The 27724-nt window shown below is 37.4% G+C and overlaps 3 protein-coding genes across 3 annotated transcripts; 2 read left to right on the forward strand and 1 right to left on the reverse strand.

The window, feature by feature from the left end:
• The first annotated feature begins 2316 nt into the window (after window positions 1-2316).
• LOC103403008 (transcription factor WER-like) lies at window positions 2317-4060 on the forward strand. Its single transcript, XM_008341803.4, has 3 exons — window positions 2317-2621; window positions 2771-2900; window positions 3531-4060. The coding sequence occupies exons 1-3, from the start codon at window positions 2504-2506 to the stop codon at window positions 3934-3936; spliced, it is 654 nt and encodes a 217-aa protein (XP_008340025.1). The 5' UTR covers window positions 2317-2503; the 3' UTR covers window positions 3937-4060.
• Window positions 4061-8451: 4391 nt separating this feature from the next.
• LOC139192970 (uncharacterized) lies at window positions 8452-9422 on the forward strand. The gene is made up of 2 exons (XM_070815914.1): window positions 8452-8589; window positions 8991-9422. Exons 1-2 carry the CDS (start codon window positions 8452-8454, stop codon window positions 9420-9422), a joined length of 570 nt encoding a protein of 189 aa, XP_070672015.1.
• Window positions 9423-19841: 10419 nt separating this feature from the next.
• On the reverse strand, window positions 19842-24127 carry LOC103403012 (carbonic anhydrase 2-like). The gene is made up of 9 exons (XM_008341806.4): window positions 23441-24127; window positions 23155-23216; window positions 22756-22890; window positions 22568-22616; window positions 22299-22415; window positions 21904-21957; window positions 21274-21359; window positions 20508-20613; window positions 19842-20191 (listed from the first exon to the last, which is right to left on the reverse strand). Exons 2-9 carry the CDS (start codon window positions 23205-23207, stop codon window positions 20027-20029), a joined length of 765 nt encoding a protein of 254 aa, XP_008340028.1. The 5' UTR covers window positions 23208-23216; window positions 23441-24127; the 3' UTR covers window positions 19842-20026.
• Window positions 24128-27724: the final 3597 nt, after the last annotated feature.

Below are 27724 nucleotides of genomic sequence, written 5' to 3' on the forward strand. Positions count from 1 at the left end.
TTCTTTATAAATGCTCTAAAGTGTTATATTATTGGTTCGAAATGTCACCAATAATTAAGCTATGAGGAGGACTCTAGCATATTTGGATTGGCAATTCCTCCCTCTCTTTCAACTTTCAAGGTTGTGCTAGCGTGGATTGTAGAAATCAGGTTAACAAATAATAAAAACCAACTAAACATATGAAAGCAACAAAAGGGAGAAAAAATTCTTTAATACCGGATGCCAATTATCCTTAGACTACAATAATCATACTACGCGTGTAAATATCAATCCAAAATTAATTGGTATTTGGTCTCGCCTCAGTAAATTAAACTTCAATGGTAGAGCTATTTGTAATACATTTTCAAGCAAGTCACACCTTGTACTTAGTGGTAGATTCAGGATTTGAATCATAAGTGATCACAATGTTAAATGTTCAATTTTTTAGATAGAAACAGAGCGCGAAGTGTGCAAAGAAAAAAAAATTCAATTTATTAGGCATTTCGTCGAACACTTGATCAGTGATATCGAGAGAATGTTTCGAGTGTTGTCCATGCAACCTATCGAGATATGCCTAGCAGGTATCACATCAAACACTTAGTAGGTACAAAGGGACTCATACAAATATTCAGAGAGTCCTCATAAGATATTCACATGTATAATTTATGAACTCCGAATGATCTTGAGACCACCTAGGTCCCAATGTGCATCCACCTCTGCTTGGACTAGTTTACGTGGTTTATGATATATGCTTTCTAAATGTGATCCTTGTAGCAAAAACTTCTCCAAAACTAGGCACCCCGACCAACGAATTTATGATTTCTTGGGAAATTTTTTGCCAAGTTTTTTACTGTGGAAAAAACAGATCGAGCAGACAGTACTACTACTATTATCAGAGGTGAGGGAAAACAACTGCTGTGGCGTAGCACGTGAAACTTGCCCTTTAGATTAACCAGCAGGTCAGTACAATTATTGTTACTATATGCATTAGGGTTTTTATACGGTACATGAGATACATTGATGTTTGAACTGTTAGATTATAATTATCAAAATTCAGCCATGCAAATTCAGTCGTGTACTGCACCAATACGTCCCCATATATCCGCGCATTGTGAAGTATTCGCATGCAATGCATGGTTCTCACCGTTGAGGAAAAAAAGGACATATGCAGCAGTGGAAATGAATTGTAGGGACTTGAATATTATTGTTTCTTCCTGAAACAATAATATTGTTTCTTCCCGATTTCAAATTTTCAATAATACCTCTGTATCTGTAGCCACTTGCATGGACCATATACGGAGCTGCCATGATGCTTCTTCCTGAAAACTGGTCATTTCAGTGAAGCTGCAGTACGATTAAGCAACCAAATTAAGTTATCATGTTCTTGAAATTTCATTTGTGCACTTGCGTTATTTTAGACAATCAAACAAATTAATGTTCATATTGGAAAACATTTTATGGCGTTTATGTTCTAGTTTAAGTAATAATACTATATGCAACTACAGCTTTTCCAACTCTTATGTCTTATATATCCCCACTTTCTCGTGTGAAGTGAATCCTACATAAGTCTTGCACGGTTGGTTTCTAATCTCGTAGGGGACACATCACGTAAGGCGGGAGGGTTGAAAAATTCTTAATTTGCGGTTTGTCCTTCTACTTTTGCAGTCATACTTGAACGCATGTGAAATATTAATTTTGTGATACATACACTAAACTATTTAAACTCTTCAAACTAAAAACGAAATTTGACCAAAAGGCAATGATGTTCTACATGACACATGTTATTCAATTAGCGTGACTCTTAGCTAGCTCACATATTTAAACAACAATCGAGCACATCAACAAAACTCGTTTAGGTATTTCATCCAAACAAACAAGAAACATCATTTGAAAATTAGCAAAAGGTCAACGATCGAGAAAGAACATACGCGTTTGTAGATGCTGCATTTTCTAACAGCTAGGCCACCCAAGTGGGTAGCTCTCTTCTTGGTCCTTGGACACAAGATCATGGGTGGGTGGACCACTCACGGCCAAGCTAGCTAGCTAATATTATGTATATTATAATTAAATAAGGAACCTTGCATAGACTTATAAGTAAGTTGGGCTACTCTCTATATTTTATGGTGGAACCACATTTTTCTTCATGTTATTAGAGTAGGTTGTCTTGCGTACGAAGCCCCAACGGCCACGCGTGCTCCACCTCATTCTGTTGTGTTGTCCACGTGTTAGGCTTGAAAATTTGCCATACGAGAAATGACATGTTGAGAATGAATTTCATATTGATGAGAGAATAGAACTTGTATGGGCTTATTTATTACTAGAATGCAAAAGATTTCCACTGCAGTCTGCAGTACTACTGCAAACCAGGAAATTAACAAGTTCAGTACTACATAATAATGTGTATGTATATACATACCTGAATATACATATAATACGCAAGCTATAACTTTCCTAAAAAATCCAAGCCCTCAGAGCCCTTTCGCTTGTCTCTTAATTTGTGTATTGCGAGTTTGCAACGGAAAAAATGGAAGCAGAATATGAGTACAAGAAAGGGTTATGGACAAAGGAGGAAGATGAGATTCTGCTAGACTACAAAAGGGTACATGGAAGTGGCCGCTGGAACCGCATTCCTAAGGTTACCGGTAAGACATATGCTACGAAAGTGTAGTGGTAACTTAAATTTGTATACAATATTATATTGTATATGTATAATGTTCATGAAGAAGAAAGAATATATGTAGAAGTTGAGAGCTTAATTGTGATTAATAATGATGATACTGTATCTGTGTAGGCCTGAAGAGGAATGGAAAGAGCTGCAGATTGAGGTGGCTCAACTATCTCAGCCCAGATGTGAAACGCGGCGATTTTTCTGAGCAGGAAGAAGACCTCATTATCAGACTTCATAATCTCCTTGGAAACAGGTTTCAGAGATATATATTTCTTCTATCTCCCTACTTTATTTAGCTTCATTTCTCCATTTTTCTCCCTTTGTGTTTTGGAGTATTCGTAAGACCTATATATAATTAACTCAGTGATGGATAAAACACAGCACGAGGTGTTGTGTTACTTGTGTAGATCCCATGATAGAAGGTAGCGTTAGTCCATAGAAGGTAGCGTGAGTCCAGTGTCTTAGTACTGCTAGTGGTACTTGAGATCACACTGCCATATTATTGCGAATTGGTTTTACGGAGGAAACCTTAACTTTCTTTATGGTATTAAAGTAGGTTGTCCCACGTGTTAAGCCCAATGGCCACACGTGCTCCACTTCACCCGCTATGTGTTACCCACGTGCTAGCTAGTCTTGGAAATTTGCTGCACGTGAGGAGGTGTGTTGAGAGTATCAATCCCACATTGGAGAAATGAGTGATATTGCATGTGCCTATAAGTAACTTTCTCCATATCGCCAATTGATTTTATGGTAGAACCTTAATTTTCTTTATAATGTGGTGAACAAGATAAAACTGAAATCTTCCATAATTATATTTATTTTTTTCTTTCGTCGATCGATGTTGATAAGGAATCACTGGTTTAACTACTTAATTTGTGTAAAGGTGGTCTTTGATTGCGGGGCGTTTACCAGGAAGAACTGACAACCAAGTCAAGAACTACTGGAACGCTCATTTGAGCAAAAAGCTTGGCGACATAAAAAAGCAGCATACACCTAGAAAATTTGTTGTTTCTACGTCTAAAGCTCACTCTTGTGCTACTCAAGAACTGCCAGGAGACAAACTAGTACACCAACACAAACTGCTCAAAGCGCGGGACTCGGACTCAACTTCCGGTATGAAAAGTAATAATCAAACAGCAAATTTGGATTCTAATGAAGAAGAAAAGATAGAATGGATGGCCAAGCATTGTACCGAGTCGCTTTCTTGTTCTAATTATGATAATTTGATTAGCTGGGGCATGGTCAATATTCTGCAAGGATACCCTCTTGACTATTGTAATTATAATTAATCAGAATTCGAACTTGTTCTGGTTGATCACAAGTTTGAGTTGACAAAATGATTTGTTATGATCAATAATCTTCACTTATCTGAATTTTGTGCCACAAAAAATAAGATGTAATTTTAGACATAAATTGGACTCTTTCATCCAAATTTAGAAATTTCATACGCATGAACTTTATATATTTAAGGAGAAATGATAAACATCCTCGACGAGGGATAGTGTTTTAGTGAAAATCAAGCACTCATATGGTCCTTTTCACCCATGTTGGAGGCTTTCCCACCTCATTTTCCCATTTTCCCCACGGAAACCTACCTAACTATTGACCAAAAAGAAAATGACAAACCCACTCTTTCTAGCTTTTTGCTTCTCATATGCCTTTGTTTAATTTTGATATTTTCGTTTCATTTATTTAATATGATGACAAGAATAAAAATGAGTGTCTAAGAAATTAAAAAGTGTTGGTAAGATAATGTCTTTATATATTTTTATATATAAGCAATACATGGAGGAAACAATTGAACTCAAAAGTCAAAACCTCTTTTATACGACTCATCCCAGGATAGAACCTAATCTAATGAAGTGTCTGCCAAAAAATGCACGAGTTGCACTTGTGATGATAAAGAAAACAGTCTTGGAAACTATCCTTAGAATCTGGTACCGTCCATTACAATATGTTACATGGTTTGGATTAAGGATTTTTGTCTTTTGGAACTGTGATCCATTGACTCAAGCTTAAAGGTCCTGCTTGGACTCGTTTTGGGTTGTCCACGTGCCATAGGCACCGACGTTTTCTTTTTAAATAGTTTCTGGCTGCATTAAAATTTCAAAAATGTTATTTTTAACATATATTTATACAATGTTCTTAATAAAAATTGGGTTCATATGCGTTGACGAGTCTTATCTCGATTAAAAAAATGGTATAAATAAATGCTAAATGTAATTTACTCTCAAGATTTTATCTCCATGCATTTACTGAAGCTACTTGTGTTGCATTGGGTGTTTTTGGGCTCTTGCCACCAAATCACCATAATTTCCAACGAAAACGCAAAATGTACGGTTGGTTTACGGCTCTCAATTTTGATTTTTCATTGGTCTTGGCTTCACTTTTGAAATATTTTGTGGTTAAGTTTTTTTTAGGCAAATTATAAAGCTTGTTGGTCAAATTATCCAATGTGGTATCTGAGACTTTGAGGTCTTATGCAAAATTTATCAAATGGTCTCTTTTTAGTGAGATTAAATCTTTTGCACTTGACATGGTGTGTGGCTTCTCTGTAGCATCATTCATTGATTGACACATGTTTATGAACTTAACTTTTCTTAATTTTGTTGTCATAAATCAATGTGTGTCAAACAATAATTGGGGCCACAAAAATTGCCACATCCCTTTTGATTGTAGAAGATATTGATCTCCCTTTTAGTATAGTATTCCTAAAAAACTAAGACAATGTATTGATGCTAGAAAATAATAACTTAAATAAAATATGCCATAAAATAAACTATACTCACACTGATTATGAGTTTACAAATATTATTAAATAATAAGTGAAAATAGTTATAAACATAACCTGTACTTAATAATCATAAGTAGATCAATCTTAAACAAGCAAACAAACAAAAAAGAATTAAAAAACTCTAATATTTCAATTTCACTTGAATATACATCATCATTATTCATTATATATAAAAGTGGGGAAAAAAATCGCGCCTTTCGCCTTCCCCAAAGCCGAATTACGTGGTCGTGCCATCACGTACACAAGGGGATCCCGCATATTGTTTTCTTGAATTCCTATCTGTGGCAACACTCGGTTCTCTTTGAAGTCATATAGGGCGCTTGTATAGATTTGTTTGTGACAAGAAGTTTGCATTAATCCTTGAATAATCTCAATGTCATGTTTATTTACATGGTATGAGCATTGAATGTATACATAATTTTTTTTCCAACGTTTACTAAAACATGAGAATTTGAACTATCCTAATATCGTGACTTCCATTTTGTTTACCACCTGTTTGTTTTTTAATAAACGACACAATCTACACCAATAGATGGGGAAGTGGGCTAAGCCTCACAATGCGCTAGCGATAATATGGTTCAAATTCGTCTTTGGCAAAAATCAAATCTAAAACTTCTCACTTATAAGTGAATAAGAATATCACTAAACTGTAATACGAAGTGGCTTTATTACAAGTAAATGTTTACCCTCACCTTAAGAATCATGAATTGGATCAACCAGAGGGGGCAATTTCTGATACCCAATGTTTCTCTTTTTCCTTCCCATTCATGATTTCCCTTGTTCCGGTCCATGTAAGCATGCCTAGACTCTTAGTCTTGAAGTTGAAGCTGTATTTCTAGTCTTGGTTTTTATGGAAGTATGGTTGCCCCAATCACTTTGAACGTGAATCATTTTGCCGCATGAAACCCTTAAGAAACCGAGCTCGACTGCAGCTGATGGATATAAAACAACACTACTTAATCTTAAATGGCATGTTTACACGAATTTTGATTACGGGATACTAGGTGTTTACTAAATATTGGGTAATCAAAATTTTGATAGGACCCACTACAATTGGGTGTTAATTGAATTCCTGGTTATTGGGGAACCGAAACGGATTTTTCCTCTCCCTTATACCCTCAATTAATTCTAAAATTCCAAGATTGCCGTTTACATTAACCCAACACCAAATTTTGTTCTCTTAGCCAAAAAAATCAATAATTAAAAAATTTGTTGTAAACATTCCTAGTTTAAGTGTGATTGTGTAAATCCTAGATTAAATTTTATTCTAGTTATCTTTTCCTATTGTATCTTGTATTCCTTGGCATAAATAAAGGCACAATGTAGGAGAGATAACAACACACATTCCCCTAAAATTCTACAAATACATCTCTCTCTCTTTCTTCTCCTTGCCGTCGGCCCTCTCTCTCCTTATCAGATAAAATAGATCATAAAACATTATCAGCACGCTCCTACCGCTGCGCTTAGGAATTTGACATTAGAGAATTTTTTTCTGCATCAAACCAGTTCATCCATATCATCACGCAATCAGGTTCTTTCAAAACAACGGTTTTTATCTTGATATTTTTACAGCCATGATAGCATAAACATTCACCATGATGCATGACCCAACTTTACGTTTTACGAATTTTAGATTACTTAAATTGTGTATGCCTCATAATTATAATTGTTGAATTATGTGAATTTGATATTTGCCATGAAATGCATCAAATATATTTGTATATGCATCAAAATTGAATTCACTTAACATATTATTGCTTTCTATATGCATATAACCAAATTGAATTGAAAAAGAAAAAAAAAAGCAAAAATTGGAATCGGGAAACCTAGGGTTTTTCAAACCCGTACCCTTGCACTATGCAAGCCGCAAGCCACCAGGCCAGCAGCCTACGATGGCCCAACCCAAACATCAAAATCCATTCGCCACCAGGCCTGCAGCCTGCATCGAGTCCTCATGAGCGCTCCAAGACCGATAACCTAGAAACCTGACGCTCTTCATGGCGTCTCCACCATCGTAGGATGGCCTGCAGCCCATCATCACACCTAGGGTCACCATGTTTGACAGCCTGAAGCTCGTCCCTAACATTAATTGACCGATATTCAATTGAAACTCATTGAATTTTTTTTCCGAAAATCCGATTAGAATTTCTAGGGTTCCACAACCAATGTCGAGATTTTTTTTTTCAAATCTCCGTTCTTATTTTTAAGGTTTTTGGCAATCCACGGACTCGTACTAAGCATCATTGTCCCAACGTCAATCGCCTAACGAGGCGTCGTCAACCAAAACCCGGCGTTCTTCCCTGGTAGTACACACATGTAGCACGACTGGGTTTGTGACCCATGATTTTTTTGGGTTTGAACCCTCCACGGCCTGTTTTTCTTTCCTCCTTAGGCTCACCTGCAGCGACCCATAAATCCTTTGGGCCCACCTATCTTAGCCCATTCCCCCGGCCTGAAAGAAAAGAGAAAAAAAACAATTTTTTGGGCTTGCTTGAAGCAACCCGTATTAGTTTTTTATTTTTTATTTTTAATTTTGGGCTTGCCTGCAGCAACCCAACCTGAGGAAGCACAAACCAATTTCTTTTAAGCGACCCGTGGGCCTTTATTTTTTTAGGCCCCGAACTTTATTTGCCTAATTATTTTAGGCCCAATGGATTTTATATTTTTTCACCCACACTTTAATTTGGCCCGAAGTCCAAATAATTATAATTGTAAACCTAAATTTTATATTTTTGCATATTTGTTTGCATAAATATTTGTGTTTGCTTGTAGGAATATATGAACCTGAAGTTCATAATTATTTTGAAACCTGAAGTTTCTTATACATGCCTTGTTTGAAAACCTGAAGTTTTTCATTTAAACACATCACCCATGAAAACTCGAAGTTTTTTCATGCAAAATTAAACCAAATCATGTCTATTAGAACCTGTATGTTATATTCTTACGTGAATTGATTGATTTTTCTCCATTACATTAAACACATTTTATTCATCTATTTTGTAATAGGAACATGTCGAATTTAAACAAACTCAACTTTACCGCTTTGGAGGTCTTTAGAAACAACTACCTCAAGTGGGTCCAAGATGTGAAGCTCCACCTCACTGCAAAGAACTTGCATCCTGCCATTGAAGAAGCAACAGACAAGCCTGTTGGCAATGCTGAAAAAGCCATTACTATGATCTTCATCCGAAGACATATTCATGACACTCTGCAAATTGAATATCTTGCTTAAGGGATCCACGTGCATTATGGGTCGTTTTGGCTGATCGTTTTGATCACCAAAATGACATATTCTTGCCTGAAGCAAGACACGACTGGCATCATTTGCGCTTCCAAGACTTTAAGTCTGTGAATGAATATAATTATGAAGTTTGTCAAATCCGATCACTTCTCAAGTTTTGCAATGAAACTTTGACTGAAGAGGATCTTCTGGAGAATACATATTCGACCTTCTCTGCTTCTAATATTGTCATGCAGCAACAATATAGAGCTCAGAAGTTTACTAAGTTCTTGGATTTGATCTCTGTTTTACTTCTCGCTGAAAAGTAGAACCAGCTGTTGATGAAGAATTATCAAGCTCGACCTACTAGGACGACTGTTGTACCTGAAACATATTATAGCACCAACCAACGCCAAAAGAGGCGTGGTAGGGGCGGCCAGAAGCCATCCCACCAAGGTCAACAGAGTAAAGGTCCATCTAAGGGAGGAAACAAAGCCCATAAGCGCCCAAATCTCGCTCCCAAGGCCCCAAACTTCAAGAATAAGGACAAAGCACTTGAAACCATGGATGCGGACATGTGTTATCGTTGTGGTTCAAAGGGCCATTGGTCCCATGTTTGCCGAGCTCCCAAGAAGGTTGTAGATGAATATCATTCTCGTCGTAAGAAGTTTGAATCAAACTTCATGCAAGTGGACGAATCGGAGACTACAAAGATGGAGGTTTCTGATTTTCAGGAGGATAGCACCCCTAGGGAAGGTTAGAATCTTAGACATAGACTTATTTTTAGTTGAAATAAAACAATTGGGGCCGAATTCCACCTAATGGCCGAACCCCTCCTTTGTTTTTGGTTGATTTTTGAACAATTTTCCTTTATGTTTGGATTATTAGTTGGTGATTTGTTTTGGATATTAAGTTTTTTAATCCTTGAATAAATGAAATTATTTTGAATTGATATTTGTTTTTATAAACTTTTATGCATGTGACCGATTCAAATTAATTTCTCATTCTACGTATGAATAGTGGGAAAGTTAGTTGTCTAACAGATAGTGCAACCACGTATATTGTTTTGCGTGAACGCATATATTTCACTAACTTCATACCTAAGAATACACCTCTGACAACCCTCTCAGGCCCATCCAACCTGATTGAAGGATACGGTAAGACACGTATAATGTTGTCAAATGGTACAATCTTGACCATTTATGAGGCACTTTATTCTCCACGTTCCAGAAGAACGTTATTAAGTTTCAAAGACATTAGAGATAACAATTACCATGCTGAAACCCACATAGAAAATGGAGTTGAATTTCTGTGACTTCCTACGAATATGGCCAAAAACATATTCTAAAAAAGATGGAGTGTATCCCAAGTGGTCTGTATATTACGACCATGCGCCCCATAGAATGCCACTATGTGGCCGGCCCTACTATTGGGACCGTACACTAAATTACACTTTGGCATGATCGTTTAGGGCATCCTGGACGAATAACGATGCGCCGTATCCTCAAATCTTCACACGAGCATCCACTAACCTGAAGTTTAGGTTTGCTCCAAGGAATCACATATCAAACATGTTCGATGGGAAAGCTTATTACTAAGCCTTCTTATGACAAGATTCGTTCGAATCCTCCAATTTTTCTACAACGGATTCAGGGGGACATTTGTGGACCAATTCACCCTCCATGCGGACCATTTAGATACTTTATGGTTTTGGTTGACGCTTCCATATGATGGTCACACGTGTGCTTGTTGTCCATAAGGAACATTACATTCTCAAAACTGTGGGCTCAGGTTATCAAGCTCAAGGCTCACCACCCTGATTATCCAATCAAATATATTCGATTGGATAATGCTAGAGAATTCACATCTAAAACTTATGATGACTATTCCATGTCGATTGGGATTGAAGTTGAACATCATGTACCCCATGTTCACACCCAGAACGGCCTGGCAGAGGCTTTTATTAAGCACTTACAAATGATTGCTCAATCGTTGGTCATATGTACCAAGCTCCCGATCGTTGCTTGGGGCCATGCAATATTTCACGCAGCAAAGTTAGTTCGCCTGAGGCCTGCTGCGACACAACCATTTAGTGCCTTTCAGTTGGTTACCGGATACGAACCCGACATATCGCATTTGCGCGTATTTGGTTGTGCGATATATGTGCCGATCTCGCTGCCCTTATGTACAAAAATAGGGCCTCATCGAAAGATGGGAATCTATGTCGAATATGATTTTCCTTCGATTATTTATTACTTAGAACCTTTGACAGGCGATCGGTTTACCGCTCATTTCACGGATTGTCACTTCTATGAGACAGTCTTCCCGTCATTAAGGGGAGATAAGAATGTCACCGTTCCTGAAGAACGACGCGAATTATCGTAGATGACTCCCACTTTGTCTCATTTAGATCCCCGCACCGCTCAGTTTGAAATTGAAGTGAAGCGTATATTAGATCTCCATAACATAGCTCAGAGCATGCTAGATGTTTTCACCAATCTAGTGCGCATGACAAGATCACATATTCCAGCTGCGAATACGCCTGCAAAGATGGATGTACCAAATGTACAACGGACTGCCCTCTTAGAAGCTCAGAACGCGAATCTTGGTAATCCATGTACATTAGCGGCTAGCCAATCATCTGCCCCTACACAAAAGCATGGCAGACCCCTTGGTTCAAAGAATTCACACCCCCAAAAGAACAAAACCACGGCACAAGGTCCTGAAGAACCTACCATGAATCTGACTATCCCTTACTGATTCTGCCCAACTCATGAGGAAATTCTAGATTATAGAAGCGTCATTGAAGAGACAAATCATCCTCTAGAGAATCGAGAGATTTCAGTCTATTATGCTCTTAGATGATGTGTGGCGTAGAAATGAGATGATTGTCGACAATGCATTAACATTTACAGTAGCTACTAAGATCATGTTGAGCGATGACATTGAATCACATTCCATTAATGAATGTTGACGTAGAACTGATTAGTCAAACTGGAAACAAGCAATCCAAGTCGAACTCGATTCACTTACGAAACGTAAGGTGTTTGGACCTGTAGCTCCTACTTCTCTATATGTGAAGTATGTTGGCTACAAATGGGTTTTCGTTCGGAAACGTAATGAGAATAACAAAATTGTGCGTTACAAAGCTCGTCTTGTTGCACAAGGTTTCTCACAACGCCCCGGGATTGACTATGAGGAAACTTATTCACCTGTTATGGATGTGATTACTTTTCGCTACCTTATTAGTTTGGTAGTTTCAGAAAAACTAGATATGCAGCTGATAGACGTAGTAGCTACGTATCTCTATAGGGATCTTAATACGGAAATCTATATGAAAGTTCCCGAATGACTTATATTGACTGGTTCAAATATTTCCAAACCCCAGAACATACTCTCAATTCGGCTGAGGCGTTCACTCTACGGTTTGAAACAATCTGGAAGAATGTGGTATAACCATCTGAGTGAGTATTTGACTAGTTAGGATATGTGAACAATGAATTATGCCTTTGTGTGTTCATTAAGAAGTTACATTCCAGATTTGCGATTGTTGCAGAGAACTGTTGCGCACCTGAAGTCGAAATTTGAGATGAAAGATCTAGGTAAAACTCGATACTGTCTCGGTCTCAAGATAAAGCATTGTTCAGATGGAATCCTAGTACATCAATCGAACTACACCCAAAAGGTGTTGCGCCGCTTTAATGAGGATAAAGCGAAGTCTTTGAGTATTATAGTCATTCGTTCGCTAGATGCAAAACAAGATCCCTTCCGTCCGAAGGAGAATGATGAAGTGATTTTGGAGCCTGAAGTTCCTAATCTAAATGCGATAGGCACTTTTTTGTACTTAGCTTAATTCATTAGACTCGACATCTCTTTCGCCGTTAATATTTTGGAAATATATAGTAATGCGCCAACACGCAGACACTGGATTGGCATGAAAGACATCTTCCGTTACCTTAAGGGCTACGAATTTGGGCTTGTTCTATCCCTACGAATCCTCGAATGGTGCCACACCCTATGCTTCTCGAGTCGATTCTCGCCTTGTTGGTTATGCTAACATAGGATACTTATCTGATCTGCATAAGGCGCGCTCTCAAACGGGTTATGTCTTTACCGTTTGAGGCACTGCAATCTCTTAGAGGTCAACTAAATAGACCTTAGTTGCCATTTCGTCTAACCATGCTGAAATTCTCGCCTTACATGAAGCAAATCAGGAATGATTTTGGTTGAGAGCAGTAGTGGGCCATATTCGAAGCTCTTGCGATCTTTATCCTGTCATTGATGTCCCAATGACGATCTTTAAAGACAACGCAACCTACATCGAACAGCTCAAGAAGGGTTACATCAAAGGAGACAACACCAAGCACATTGCGCTAAAGTTTTTCTTTTCACATCAACAACAAGAGCATCAGAATATTGAAATCACGCAAATCCGTTCACAAGACAATCTGGTCGACCTCTTCACCAAATCACTACTGAAGACGACGTTTCAAAAGCTTGTTCATGAAATTGGTATGCGTAAACTTTCTGAATTGTAACTTTGTTATTTCTCTTTGGAATTATGTCAAACTCAGAGGGAGTATCTTGCAGATACTTGCTTGATCTTAATGTACTCTTTTTCCCTACGATTAGAAGCATTTTTCCCACTGAGTTTTTGCTACCTAACTAGGTTTTAACGAGGCACCCACATTGGGCTGGTCATATCCCTGATGACGTCATCTAGACATTTCTTTTGACTTTGCATTTCTCACGCATTTTTCCTTAGACTATGGATTTTGTCCCTACTTAGGTTTTTACCATAGCCTTAGGGTTATTTAGTGAGACTTACTACTTATGTAAGTTCCTACCTTATTGAGAATAAGCGTTGTTCATTAGAATCAGTACCAATGAGTCGACTTCCTCAACTTCTGCATGATGCTAAATCTACCTTGGGTATTTACACACTTAAGGGGGAGTGTTGTAAACATTCCTGATTTAAATGTGATTGTGTAAATCCTAAATTAGATTGATTCGAGTTATCATTTCCTATTGTATTTTGTATTCCTTGGGGATGAAGGAATATATTCTCTCCTTATATTACTATAAATAAAGGCACAATGTAGGAGGGATAACAACACACATTCCCTTACAATTCTACAAACACATCTCTATCTCTTTCTTCTCCTTGTCGTCGGCCCTCTCTCTCCTTATCAGATAAAATAGACCATAAAACATTATCAGCACGCTCCTATCGCTGCGCTTAGAAATCTGACGTTAGAGAATTTTTTCTACATCAAACTAGTTCATCCATATCATCACGCAATCAGGTTCTGTCCAAACAACGATTTTTATCTCGATATTTTTACAGCCCTGATAGCATGACCATTCACCATAATGCTTTACCCAACTTTACGTTTTACGAATTTAGATTCTACATAAATTGTATATGCCTCATAATCATAATTGTTGAATTATGTGAATTTGATATTTGCCATGAATTGCATCAAATATATTTGTATATGCATCAAAATTGAATTCACTTAACATATTATTGTTTTGTATATGCATATAACCGAATTGAATTGAAAAACAAAAAGAAAAAAAAAAGCAAAAATTGGAATCGAGAAACCTAGGGTTTTTCAAACCCATACCCTTGCACCGTACCCTTGCACCATGCAAGCCACCAAGCCAGCAGCCTGAGATGGCCAGCCCAAACATCAAAACCCATTCGCCACCAGGCCTGCAGCCTGCATCGAGTCCCCATGAGGGCTCCAAGACCGACAACCCAGAAACCCGACACTCTTCATGGCTTATCCACCATATCAGGATGGCCTGCAGCCCATCATCACACCTCGGGTCACCATGTTTGACTGCCTGAAGCTCATCCCTAACATCGATTAACCGAGATTCAATTAAATCTCATCGGATTTTATATGCATCAAAATTGAATTCACTTAACATATTATTGTTTTGTATATGCATATAACCGAATTGAATTGAAAAAGAAAAAGGAAAAAAAAAAGCAAAAATTGGAATCGAGAAACCTAGAGTTTTTCAAACCCGTACCCTTGCACCATGCAAGCCACCAGACCAGCAGCCTGCGATGGCCCAGCCCAAACATCAAAACCCATTCACCACCAGGCCTGCAGCCTGCATCGAGTCCTCATGAGGGCTCAAAGACTGATAACCCAGAAACCAGACACTCTTTATGGCATCTCCACCATTGCAGGATGGTCTGCAGCCCATCATCATACCTCAGGTCACCATGTTTGACTGCCTGAAGCTTATCCCTGACATCGATTGACCGAGATTCAATTGAATCTCATCGGATTTTTTTTCTTCCGAAAACCCAATTAAAATTTCCAAGGTTCCACAATGAATGTCAAGATTTTTTTTTTTCAAATCTCTGTTCTTATTTTTGAGGTTTTTGGCGACCCACGGACTCGTACTAAGCATCATTGTCCCAACATCGACCGCCTAACACGACACCGTCAACCAAAACCCGACGTTCTTCCCTGGCAGTACACACCCAACATGGTTGGGTTTGTGACCCACGATTTTTTTGGGTTTGAACCCTCCACAACCTGTTTTTCTTTCCTCCTTGGGCTCACCTTGCAGTGACCCAGAAATCCTTTGGGCCCACCTATCTTAGCCCATTCCCCCAGCTTGAAAGATAAGGAAAAAAAAAAAAAACAATTTTTTGGGCTTACCTGAAGCAGCCTGTATTAATTTTTTTTTTTTAATTTTGGGCTTGCCTGCAGCAACCCAACCCGAGGAAGCACAGACCAATTTCTTTTAAGCCACCCGTGGGCCTCTATTTTTTTTGGGCCCCGGACTTTATTTGCCTAATTATTTTAGGCCCAATGGGTTTTATATTTTTTTCACCCACAATTTAATTTGGCCCGAAACCCAAATAATTAAAATTCAATTATAATTGTAAACCTAAATTTTATATTTTTGCATATTCTTGTTGCATATTTGTTTTCATATATATTTGTGTTTGCCTGCAGAAATATATGAACCTGAAGTTCATAATTATTTTGAAACCTGAAGTTTCTTATACATGCCTTGTTTGAAAACCTGAAGTTTTTCATTTAAACACATCACCCATGAAAACTCGAAGTTTTTTCATGCAAAATTAAACCAAATCATGTCTATTAGAACCTATATGTTCTACTCCTACGTGAATGGATTAATTTTTCTCCATTACACTAAACACATCTTGTTCATCCATTTTGTGATAGGAACATGTCGAATTTAAACAAACTCGACTTTACTGCTTTGGAGGTCTCTGGAAGGAACTACCTCAAGTCGGTCCAAGATGTGAAGCTCCACCTCACTGCAAAGAATTTGTGTCCTGCCATTGAAGCAGCAACAGACGAGCCTGTTGGCGAAGCTGAAAAAGTCACTGCTATGATCTTCATCCAAAGACATATTCATCAATGGCGGAGCTAGGAATTTTTTACCGGATGGGCTAGCTTAAAATTTTAAATCTTTATAAATAAAGAAACTTGATACCGTATTTTTCATAGCATCAGCTAGCGTAAAAAAAAAAATTCACAAGGTGAGCCGAAAAAATTTGTAATTAAAAAAATACATGTTCAAATTAAACAAATCCAAACTTGTACATGTACAAGAAGCGATGAGAAAAATGATGAAAGAAAAAGAGATGGTTTGCAAACTGTATTATATAATTTTATATAGTTAAACCTAGAGAATTCAGATTAGTGACTAAATATTTAGTGGACTACATTCGAAAATCAATTGAAATTACGTGTAAAATTTGATTTTTCACCGAAAGCTACCTGGGTTACAACCCAAGGCAGCCCTTAACCTGGCTCCGCCAGTGATATTCATGACACTCTGCAAATTGAATATCTTGCTGAGGAGGATCCACATGCATTATGAGTCGCTTTGGCTGATCGTTTTGATCACTATGAATGTTTACAACACTCCCCCTTAAGGGTGTATTGCAACCCAGTCGAGTTCCGATTTTGTACAGGTAATTGGACTGGGACATTGGCAGCGACGGGTCCGTCGACAGCATGCCTGGGTGATCCAATAAATTATAAGTTTTGTATTATTTAATAGAGATCACCGTGGATAATTGGTTGCTATTTTGTTAATTTGGTTGGTAATTATGATATTTTTGTTCGGAATATTTTAATATTATTCATTGGAAAAATTAAATTAAATTTATAAATATTTGGAATTTGGTTAAGTACTATTTTCAATATGAATCTGATTTTGATTCCATCTTATTCCAACTCCTCAATTCAATTCATCTCATTGTGATTACAGATTAATAAACAAGCCATAAGTACGGCTGAATTTGTGTTGGTGTTTGGACCCGATTTTATACCATCGGCCCAAGCGATCGAGGCTGTTGAGTGAGCATAATTCTTAACCGTCAGTTAAGATAATTTGCTATTGTTAAGAGATAATATTATGGTTTTTAATCATAATAATTATCTTTTAATAAATTATCTCAATTTTCTTGTACAAAATAAATAGGATGCAAATCATAACCTCAACGTAGAGACCCAAGTTAATTTGGATTTGTTAGTAGTGTACTATGTGAATTAGAGCAGCTTGGCTTGGACTCTTCACATGGCATAACATGGATCTGCAAGTTTTGGATAATGGTGAATAGAAAACCTAAGTAGGTTAGGTTGTTTGATGGATGTTGTCAGATGGATAGGCTTTTGGATGGGTGATGAGTTAGGTTTTTATTAGCTTTGAAAAGTCAACCATTTGAAGATAGGCTTTAAGCCTATGCCACGGATTAGTTTGAGTTTTAGTCGGTCTCTGCTCATAATCCAGGCCGTGCCAATCAAAAAATATGTTCCTATAAATACAGAGGCAATGGCAACGCATGAAGGACCTCCAACTCAACACAAAAACTGCCATGCGCAAACCCTCACTCTACGTGAAACCTCTCAAACATCTTGAGACTTTTTTATTTTCTTTTTCACCAACACATCTTCAGTTTTTTATTTTCTTTTTCGCCAACACAAGTTTGGATAAACAGCATTGTTGCCGTAGAATCAACCGACCGTGAAGCACCTTCAGTTTGGATAAACAGCACTGCAACAGGCCCGACTGGTTATCTATCCAAGCCTCGGTCGAGAAGGATTTTCGAATCCTTATTAGCAGAGGTCATCTCATTAGCCTTCTCGGCGAAGTGAGGTGTTACAAGTTACTACATTCAGCACATTGAAAGCCGAATTTGATATTGAACTTCACAGAACTAGCAGCCTTCTTTTCAGACTCTAGAACCTGAAGGCCGAGACGTGTCTCGGCTGCAGTCGCAAGATCAAGAAGTCAGCAGCGCACCCAACGCAACATCAACATATTTTACTCCTCGATCGAGCTCGGCCGACGAGTTGGCACGCCCGCATACAACCAAATGACGTAGTTAGCTCATTAGTTACTCGGTTTGCACACCACGTAGGTTTAGTAGTTTTTAGGGTCAACAGTTGGATACAGAATAATTTCTTAGTGGTAGGTGTGTAGAGATATATAGATAGGTTAGTTTAGGTTTAGGTTTAGGTTTATATGAAGTAATATGTGCTTCGCCCTTCGCATGTGGTCCCATATCCTAGCAGAGAGGGTATTAGGTTTTCACCATGTTTCCAGGGTTTGAAATTCCTCATAAATTATTGTAACAGTTTCAAACCATCTCTACTTCCTCAATAAAAATAGTTTCTTTATATAAAAATAAAAAATAAAATAATATGTGCTTCATGGTCTTAATTTAATCACTAACCACGTTCCGACATTGGAATTCTTTTCAGCGATAACAATTTTTCAGTAAGTTGTGGAGTTCAATTCAAACAGAAAGACCTAGTCTTCGGTTATGTATTACGAACTTGATTTGATCTTATCGAGAGGAGGTTGTTAGCATTATGACGTTCCGCAAAGGTCAAAAAGTTGATGCAATTAAAATCCTACCTATTAAGCAATCTTGCTTCTCTAATAAATAGAGTTATCAAAACCCTAGCTAAAACCCAAGACTTCTCTCACTCTCACAAACCTCTCGAAAATCATTAATTCTGGGTGCTTCTGCCGATGGCACAATTTCTCGCCAGCCAAACACCTGCCTGATCACCTGCCTGATCACCTGCCTGATGGTCGCGTTCGTGACCATTCCTGTCGTCTCGGTGCTTATTGTGGGTGTCATCAAGGATGCTAAAATCAATCCTCAAGGCCTTCAATTCCGGCTCGAATCAGCCACCGTACCCCAACTCAACGTCAATGGCTCCGAGTTAACCGCCACCTGGGACCTGACGATCGTGGCAGTAAACCCTAACCACAAGCTCTCCACGTCATTCAACAGCCTGCAAGCCACCGTCTTCTAGACATAGTCATGCTCGCAACGAAGCCAGTGACTCCTCCCTCGGTTTAAAACAAGAAAACCGAGACCGCTAACAGCTTCAAAATCGAAACAGTGTCGGCCTATATAGGTAATGGCGTGGCCAATGAAATCTCGGAAGGGAGATCTAAGGGATCGGTGAGATTCGAGCTCAGCATGTTGGGTTATTTTAGGCTGCCATCGTATTGGACAAATCCTAACAACTTTCGGGTGTATTGCAACCCGGTGGAGTTCCGATTTTCTCCGGGCATTTGGACCGGGACATTGACAGCGACAGGTCCCCCGACAGCATGCAAGGATGATCCGATAAATTTAAAGCTTTGTGTTATGTAATAGAGATCACCGTCGATAATTGGTTGCTATTTTGTTAATTTGGTTGGTAATTATGATAGTTTTTCTTTTCATTTATTTAGTTTGGTGTCTCACGTGCTTATGTTGTATAGAAAAACGAATTAATGCACGAAGTAAAGCCACATGAGCTGAGTTCTAACAAAATAATTCAGGGAGTAATACTACACTTATCATCTATTTGCATCATCTTTTCAATAGACGTAGGGTCATCAACACATGTAAGTGTCATCTCTATTGGAAAGATGCTACAAATAGATGGTAAGAATTTCTAGTTATCTACTTATAAAATCATAACGGTTAGTTCCTTGTGTGTTTGGTCCTTGCTTTTGGTCTTTTGGTGGATAGCAAACAAATTCTTAGTTCAGGAAAAGTCTTAAGATAAATATGTAAGATGAAATATTAAACCAGAATACAGCATTGCATAAAGTACATGGGTAAAACGGTAAATTTCATCAGCGTTTGAAGCTAAGAAACATTGCTAGTGAAAATATAACTTTTTACATATTGCAATAAACCAGAATACAGCATTGCTATACTTATTTGATATTTCAATATCACACAAGCCATAAACACAATTATTTTGCCAAATGTTGTTCCAAAGAAGATGGAGTTGAAATTTTTCAAGAAACGAAGGGAAGGTTTCTGGACAATGTTTGATGCTCACACAGTCAAATTAGGTGTAATTTTGAAATCAAGATCCCAGAGCTGGAAGCTGCCCTTGACGAAATCGTAATATCCGCCTTTCAGACTCAGAGTCTTGTTCACCACTGCTTCTCTCACAAATGGATATGTCAGTAAGTTTCCCAATGAGATGTTCACGGACTCCTGCATTCAAAACACAAGATGGTTGAACTTGGAAGAATCTTAATCAATCTTAATCTAATTATGATGTCTGAACTTGGAATAATCTTAATCTAATTAATCCAATCGGTATGCTAATGTGTTGCGTTTCAAAAAAAAATGCTAATTAAAAATGAGTCAACGCTTTTATATAATGTCATGTCTATCTTTCTCATCATGTGACTAGTGTAATGAGAGAAGCAGGTGCATGATTGTATACAATCGGTCATAGGACGTACCATCTCTTTAAGAGGAGCTATGATTTCTAGTTTTTGCTTTAATTTAGGCAATGCAAAGTTACCTTCTCCAAGTTGGTGCACTGCTCTGTGAAACTCAAACCACTGTATGCAGCTTTAATCTTGGTCTTTGCCGGTGAACAGATTTTCACCCAGCTCTCTATGAAGTCACTGAAAATTCAGTATACAAATGGAGGACTGTCAATGCATAAAACAAAATTATTCTAACTACAAATTAACTGGATGAGAAAATACTGGGGTTTCAAAATGGTATTTAAATACAGTAGCATAACTGTAAAAGCTGTTTGCCTTGTGTACGGACAGTACGCTATTGCTAGATTTCAGAATGTTATTTAAAAGTAGAGTAACCTGAAACCGAAAGTTACAAAGAATTTCAAAGATGAATTGAAAAAAGCAAATAATCTGAAGCTGTTATAAGCACTTTAATTATCCTTCTACTTGTAGCTTTATACAACTTTGTGGATGCCTCCAAAAACAATGGTACCACAGTCACTAAAGAATAAAGTCCTTCATATTCGATCGTTTCCGATCGAGTAGGACACGACACAAATCAAATATATTATATACTAAATAGCAATAACTCCACATGGAAGGAGAAGCCAACAATTTTGGAAGTTCTAAAAACCATATTAAAAAAATTAAAAGTGTCTATCTGCAAATATCCTTGATTATTCTTCATTCGAGAATGTGTACTTAAATTATTGTACTTAGAGGAGTTATTCAACTTTTGAATCAAATTAAAATCAGAAAGATGCAAAGTGTTGAAGGCTTTAAACCTACTTCTTCTTGCTATGATCAGTGAAGCCTTACCTAGCAGTGGACCCATCATCTGGGATAGACATGAGCCCCTTTATACCTCCACAGCAGCTGTGTCCAATCACCAAAATATTCTCCACCTGAAGAAATGCATTTTCCCTTTGTTTAGTACAGGCGATAATTATACTTTAAGCTAGATTAAGAGAAAGAAAGATATTTCAAACGTAAGATACACCGAACTAAAGAGAATATTCTATCTATGGAGGCAATTTACCACTTATGAAATGCATTCTCTCTTTTAATTAAGTTTTCAAATGTAAAATACAACGAACTAAAGAGAATATTCTATCTATGGAGGCAATTTACCACTTATGAAATGCATTCTCTTTTAATTAAGTTCTAAACTACATTGCCAAAAAGTAGGTATAGTACTCAAACATAATTAACATTCATCCTGCTTCTAAATCTGCAACTTTTGAAGCCTTTTCTTTCTGCCCCCTTTTATTTTGGAGGGGTAACATGATAAGGTGTGCAAGGAAAGGAACAAACCCAATGACTAGGTCACCATTATTGATTGAATCACAGAATAATATAAAAAAGTTGAATATGAAAGTAGTGGTTCCAGAATCCAGTCGGAGTAAAAGCAAAGTTGAATATGGAAAGGAGTGGTCGTTTTTTATTCACCTTCAGATGCAATACCGCATATTCAATGGCCGCCCCCATTCCCGAGTACTTTGTCTGCACCACCAACCCCATTAGGTCAAATACAATACACAAATAAACCACCAACAAACTAAGCAAAATATAACTTATAGTTGATGGACCATGTTGCATTTTATACAGTTTTTGAAGCATATTTCATCATTTGATTTGATTCAGTCACAAATCATGCGCAATTTTTGTGAAGGGTAAGCGCTGTTAATTACGCTTAATTGTTGATCATGTCGTGCATGTTTGGTTTCTTATATGTAAAAAGTCGTTTCTATTGGTAAATGAATTGCAGCTTGATAAGTTATCAGAACAGTGGAAGTGTTGAAGTTATAGATTAATAAAAAAAAATAGGGTTTTGGTAGGCGAACCAGGTCATATGGAGGGACCATGTTAGCGATGTTTCGGACTACAAAGGCCTCCCCTGGTTGGAAATTGAGGATGTGCGAGGGGCAAACTCGGGAGTCTGAGCATGCAAATACCATGAACTGCATTTTCATAATACAACTTAATTAATTAGCTCAATAATGTAACAGATTTATTTATACTAATGTATAAATGCATATTTTAATTAAATTGACTGATTATATAACTGAATTAATTGAAAAAATTAGAGTTTAATCATCAGTTCATCGCTGACCTTGGGACTTTGGCCTGCGGCGAGTTTGGCGTACAAATCAACATCTTTCCTGGAAAAGAGTAACAAAGTTCAAGTCCTTCGTTCAGGTAATAAAGCACAAGGGTAGTTTGGGAAGTTTGAGTTGGATCAGGAAAGTGGGGAATTAAGCGAACAGAATATTCGAAGAGCATAGTAACTTTGGAGCTTACTCGTATTTCTCCTTCTTGAAATGGGTGAACCCGGTTTTGATCCTCTCGACCGCGTCGGTCGAGTCGGCCGACGCCAGCTCAGCCGTTATCTGCTTGATCTTGGCGGCGGCGACGCCCTCGAGGTCAGCCTTTTCACTGCCAGAAAGTAACGGAAAAACAGGACTGTTACTCTTAGAAGCCGTCAGATAACACCAAGGTGAAAAAGAGGGGGGACCCACGGGTGACAGGGGATGATCCAAAGCCACTCCGAATGGGGCCCACGTAGCGGCAACAACAAGTGCCTGATTGGCCGTAACAGAAACGCGTCCGAGAAGGACGGAAACGGAAAGGGCATAATGACAGAGAAGGACAGCTACGTTCAGGATAATTACAGTAAACGTCCGGACAATGAAAAAGTACCTTAGGAGCTTGGAAAGTCCGGCAATGGCATCCTCGTACGAGTCCTTCGCCATGTCTTCCTTCTGCAAATTCCCCCCAAAAAAAAAAAATCAACCAATCAGAAAACAAAGGCAATTTCTGAAGAGAAAATTATTGAATTAAAAACCATACGATTCTGAAATTGAAAAAAAAAAAAAGGATTCATTTCTTCAACGAATCGACGAAATGACATCTCAGAATTCGCATGATTGTGATTCGACATGCGAGGAATCGAAGAAATTAAGGAGGAGAATGTGTGTGTACGGACCTGCGAATCCGGCGTTTGGGAAATTCGAGAGATTTGAATCCTGAGCTAACGAGGATTAGAGGAGGAGGAAGGGGAGGGGAGGGAGGAGGGTCTGTCAGTCACCAGAAGTTGGGCACTACTCAGGTAAGCTATGCCTATGATGGTTTGGCATTTAAATTTTGATTTATAGGCAAACGCAAATAATAATATTATATTTTTGTGGACTGATTAGTTTACGTAGGACAAATTGGACCATAGGAAATGGACATGAAAGGAGGGTAAATTGCCGTGTGGTTGGGTATTTCTTTCACATTACTTCTGTTATCTTTCTTTCGTCATTCATCATTTCTCTCGCATTCATTTGATTTTCTTTTTCTTTTTTCCCAAAAGGTAAACATTCATTGAATTGTGTTAATCTTATAACACGCCGATTACCATAAATTGGTCATTTGATTGAGTTTTTTTTTAGTCGGTTAAATTGTTGAATGTTAGGAGGAATAAATGACGATCGAACTTATACTAGAGTACATAAACATTATGATTTTTCATCGGTGTAGTAAAGCGTCATTTGCAACATAGATTAAGCATTGTTTGCACTCATTATGGTATTTTTAATGAAATACTAATTACAATGTTACAAAATTTTAAGATGGTAGGCAAATAAGAACTTTGAAAGTAAACTAGATGATTCAACCGAAAGCAAAAAAATTAGAGATCATTTGGTAACCATTTTATTTTCGGTTTTTTTTTTTTTTTTGAACAAATGATGTTATTTACAGTTTAGGGGTGGGGGAGTGGGCACACTAGGCTAACCATAATAATGTAGTTCAAAACCTAAAACTTCTTAGTTACAAGTGAAAAGTGAAGAGAAATATCACTAGACTGTAGCACTACTTTCTTAAATTTTCAAAATTTGGTATTGAGTTTTTTGCATTTTGGTTTATTTTCAATTTTTTAAAACTGAAAATAGTTAACAAATAAGATTTCAGTTTTTAATTTATAAAAATTAAAAACGAAATAATTATCAATTAGTCTCTCAAGTGCTCGAAACCAAAACGAAGAATGTCAAATTAAGACACTATTTGTAAGTTCTTTTAGGAAAAATAATGTATTTCTGGTATAAAAAAATTTATTTAATAGATGTATTTATGGTTAAATGTAAAGAAAGAAAAGAATGAAGGTAACTTTAACGAAAAATCATATTTTTACACTAAAAAATCAATCATGGTAATATTCATTTTACTCTTTATTTTATCTTTTTCGTTATAACTCAAAATTTTCAAAAATTTTTCATTAGTTTTCCTAATAATGAAAAAGCACCAATATCTATTAGGCGAAGAGTTGTAGGTGGACGCCACGGGGTGGGTAGAGGGAACGTGACGACAAGCAGTGATGATTAGAAAATAAAATAAAAACATAAGGCGAGTGACGATTAAAAGCAATTATTTATTTATATTTTTAGCTGGAGGCATCCCTACGAACTGTCGAAATTCCAATTTAAATTGTCGCTTGCGCAACGGACACTGAATTTTTATCAGATATTATCTTCTTCTTGTTGTTGTTTTCATCGTCTCTCTAAAGAAAGACATTTTGGGTTTTGATTAAGAGTCATATTTGGCCACTTCCACAGAGCGGTCGCATTTCTGATTGCACCCTTTCGAAAAAGCAGAAGGCCATTTGCCACTTGTTATCGTGACATGTCTTGATGTGTTTTCGATTTAATATCAACACGTCTTGATGTGTTATTAGTTTATTTGTGGTTTTAACCCCTTCATTTGCTTCGTTGTTCATGGAGTACCGGAATAGGTTAGTGAGAGCAGTAAAATGATGAAACAAGGAACCTAATTAAGCAGTTTTAGTATAGTATATATCTCATGCATGCAAATTGCAATGCTAGATTAGTGTATGAAAGTTATGGAGTTTCGTGAATTAATATATAATTAGTAGTAGCTACTAGACCAGAAGACACGATTAAGTGAGAAGGGAAGCTTCGATCGATCTTCTTGCTTCTTGCAGATTGCTGAGAGATGTGTTGATCTTGAACTTTAACTAACACGATGATGTCGCCAGTGTCTCATTTTAATTAAACATTAAGCCTTTAATTAGATCTGTCTTGGTACTTGGTTTGGGTTGGAATTGGATCCATCATAAATCTATTGGGATCTTTCAATTTAGACCAGGGGTGGGCACTCATATGTTTTCCGAACTCCGGGTGGTTCACAATATACATTTGCCTTTGTCTGTACGTAGATTTAAATCACGATTTAATCTATTAAGGTTAGTAATTAATTGTTCAAATTTAAGGCTAATTGCTTGGATCTATAATTTTTTTTGACATAAAAGCTCATGACCGATGGCCACGAGGGACAATTTTATTGACTAAACCACTCATGATTGACGTGCTTGTTGGGTTTAGAAATAGGGGAATCAAATCATTGTCTTCGAGTTGCAACTATTGTTGAGCTTGTAGTTGTAGCTTTCTATGGTCACCATGACACCAGTCCTATTTTTTCTTTAGTGTGATATGAAATGCTATTGAAAACTTGAAAGCAAATACCAATTTAATTATCACTAATAAATATTTTTACATAAGTCAATAAACTTAGAAATTGTTGCTTGCTATTAATTTTGTATCAAATAATAATCGGACCGATATTGAATTATGAGTAGTGTTATACTTATCATCTAATTGTACTATCACTTGTACCATGTCTATAAGAGGTAGGGTCTGCCAACGCATCTGGATCTCATCTCTATTAGAGAGATGTTACAAGTGATGGTACAAATAAATGGTAAAATAGCATTTTTGTTGAATTATTCATAAAATATTCTTCAATATATGAATAAAATCAAGTTTTAAAGTTCGAGAACGTACCGTGGCCTTCGTTGTTATGCAACATAACAAGCATTTTTTAAGTGTCACAGCCATAACCTTTTCTTTTATGTTATTTCTCGACCTGTCATTAATTAAACAAACAAAACATATACATTCCCGGTGTAAATTTTCATTTTTTGATACAAGTGATACTATGTGATGAAATGAGCTAAAAAAGAAAACCCTACTGACTAATGCAATCCATCACTTACGTAAATTTTCATTCTCCAAATCTCTTCTTATTAAGCATTTTGAACATGTACCCAATGAAAGTGTTGCGCTCTAATCCTAGCTAGTTAGGCCACTCTCATAAAACATGAGACACCTTATAATTTAGTTGGACTCACTCGATTTCATGTCGGTTTCATATTTGCTATCCTACTCTAGTCAAACAACTCTATCAAACTGGCTATAAAAAAACAAGTGCAAGAAATAGAGGCACACGACGTGTGCGCCGTTGACGTTCACGAATCACGAGTATCAACGACTCACAGTGGTTCACTTGACACCCTGCCTAGCATAATATAATGTTCATTGGAAAAAGCAAAAGACAGGTTACCTAGAAAAGCTACATCAGACAGAATGGACTCCTCTGTCTTCTGCAGTTGACACTGTTAGACTGTGGAAGGGAGGTTAAGCCGTCAGCCGCCACTGAAGAAAAAGTCAAGCAGCCATTGCCATCCAATATTTTGCTACTGTTCCTGTACTTGTATTGGGGGCAAAACCAATGAAACATTCCTCTAACTTGTATACACCGTACTATTCGTAATAAAATCCGAATGGATAGAGGAAGGCTAGGAGCCTCCTACCCGTGTGGAATGAGGATCTCATATTAGGTATGTTACTCCGTCACCCTCGGCTACCAATCTTCTCCCTCCTAGTACTGAAAGAGATGTCTTCTCTGTCCTCATCCCAATTCACCCAAAATAACCTCAATCCGTGAGTGCAATTTGCGTTTATCTTGAACACCTTCATGTGGAATTGTTGTTTTACTTAAATTATAATACCTACGTGTATATTTGTTTTATATAAATGGACCACTTTTATATACAAAGCAGAGGAAGAGTTGACCAAAACACTAAAAACTAGCTCCAACAGTCCAATATTTGCTAAGGCAATCACTCAGCCCTCCCTGCTGGACTTGGAGCCGAGCAATAACTTCAAGCAATACATTGTTCACATGCAAGTGGACTTATTAAGGGGGGGAAATAATCTATTCGGAAAGGAAGACTGGATAATATCGCATAATGAGCGTGCTACTAATTATGTATTAGACTCAACATAAATATAATACATTCAGTCTTTGACATGTATGTGAGTCGAATTTGTAACATTGTATTATTATACCTTAAAATTGTCCACCCAAATATAACATGGAGCATGTTAACAACACATGACCGTACACAAACGTTCCTCCTAATCCAAACGGC

Source organism: Malus domestica, chromosome 16 (assembly GCF_042453785.1).
Source record: "Malus domestica chromosome 16, GDT2T_hap1".
Classification (NCBI taxonomy): Eukaryota; Viridiplantae; Streptophyta; class Magnoliopsida; order Rosales; family Rosaceae; genus Malus; species Malus domestica.

Excerpts from the sequence above, each read along its gene's own strand:
- LOC139192970 (XM_070815914.1), top strand. The coding sequence starts at position 8,452 with ATGTCGAATTTAAACAAACTCAACTTTACCGCTTTGGAGGTCTTTAGA. Across the intron at positions 8,590-8,990 it reads AAGAAGCAACAGACAAGCCT|AACCAGCTGTTGATGAAGAA; the intron begins GTTGGCAATGCT and ends GCTGAAAAGTAG.
- LOC103403012 (XM_008341806.4), bottom strand. The coding sequence starts at position 23,207 with ATGGCGAAGGACTCGTACGAGGATGCCATTGCCGGACTTTCCAAGCTC. Across the intron at positions 21,958-22,298 it reads TGGTCCCTCCATATGACCTG|ACAAAGTACTCGGGAATGGG; the intron begins GTTCGCCTACCA and ends TTGGTGGTGCAG. Across the intron at positions 20,614-21,273 it reads GATGATGGGTCCACTGCTAG|TGACTTCATAGAGAGCTGGG; the intron begins GTAAGGCTTCAC and ends CTGAATTTTCAG.
- LOC103403008 (XM_008341803.4), top strand. The coding sequence starts at position 2,504 with ATGGAAGCAGAATATGAGTACAAGAAAGGGTTATGGACAAAGGAGGAA. Across the intron at positions 2,622-2,770 it reads CCGCATTCCTAAGGTTACCG|GCCTGAAGAGGAATGGAAAG; the intron begins GTAAGACATATG and ends GTATCTGTGTAG. Across the intron at positions 2,901-3,530 it reads CATAATCTCCTTGGAAACAG|GTGGTCTTTGATTGCGGGGC; the intron begins GTTTCAGAGATA and ends ATTTGTGTAAAG.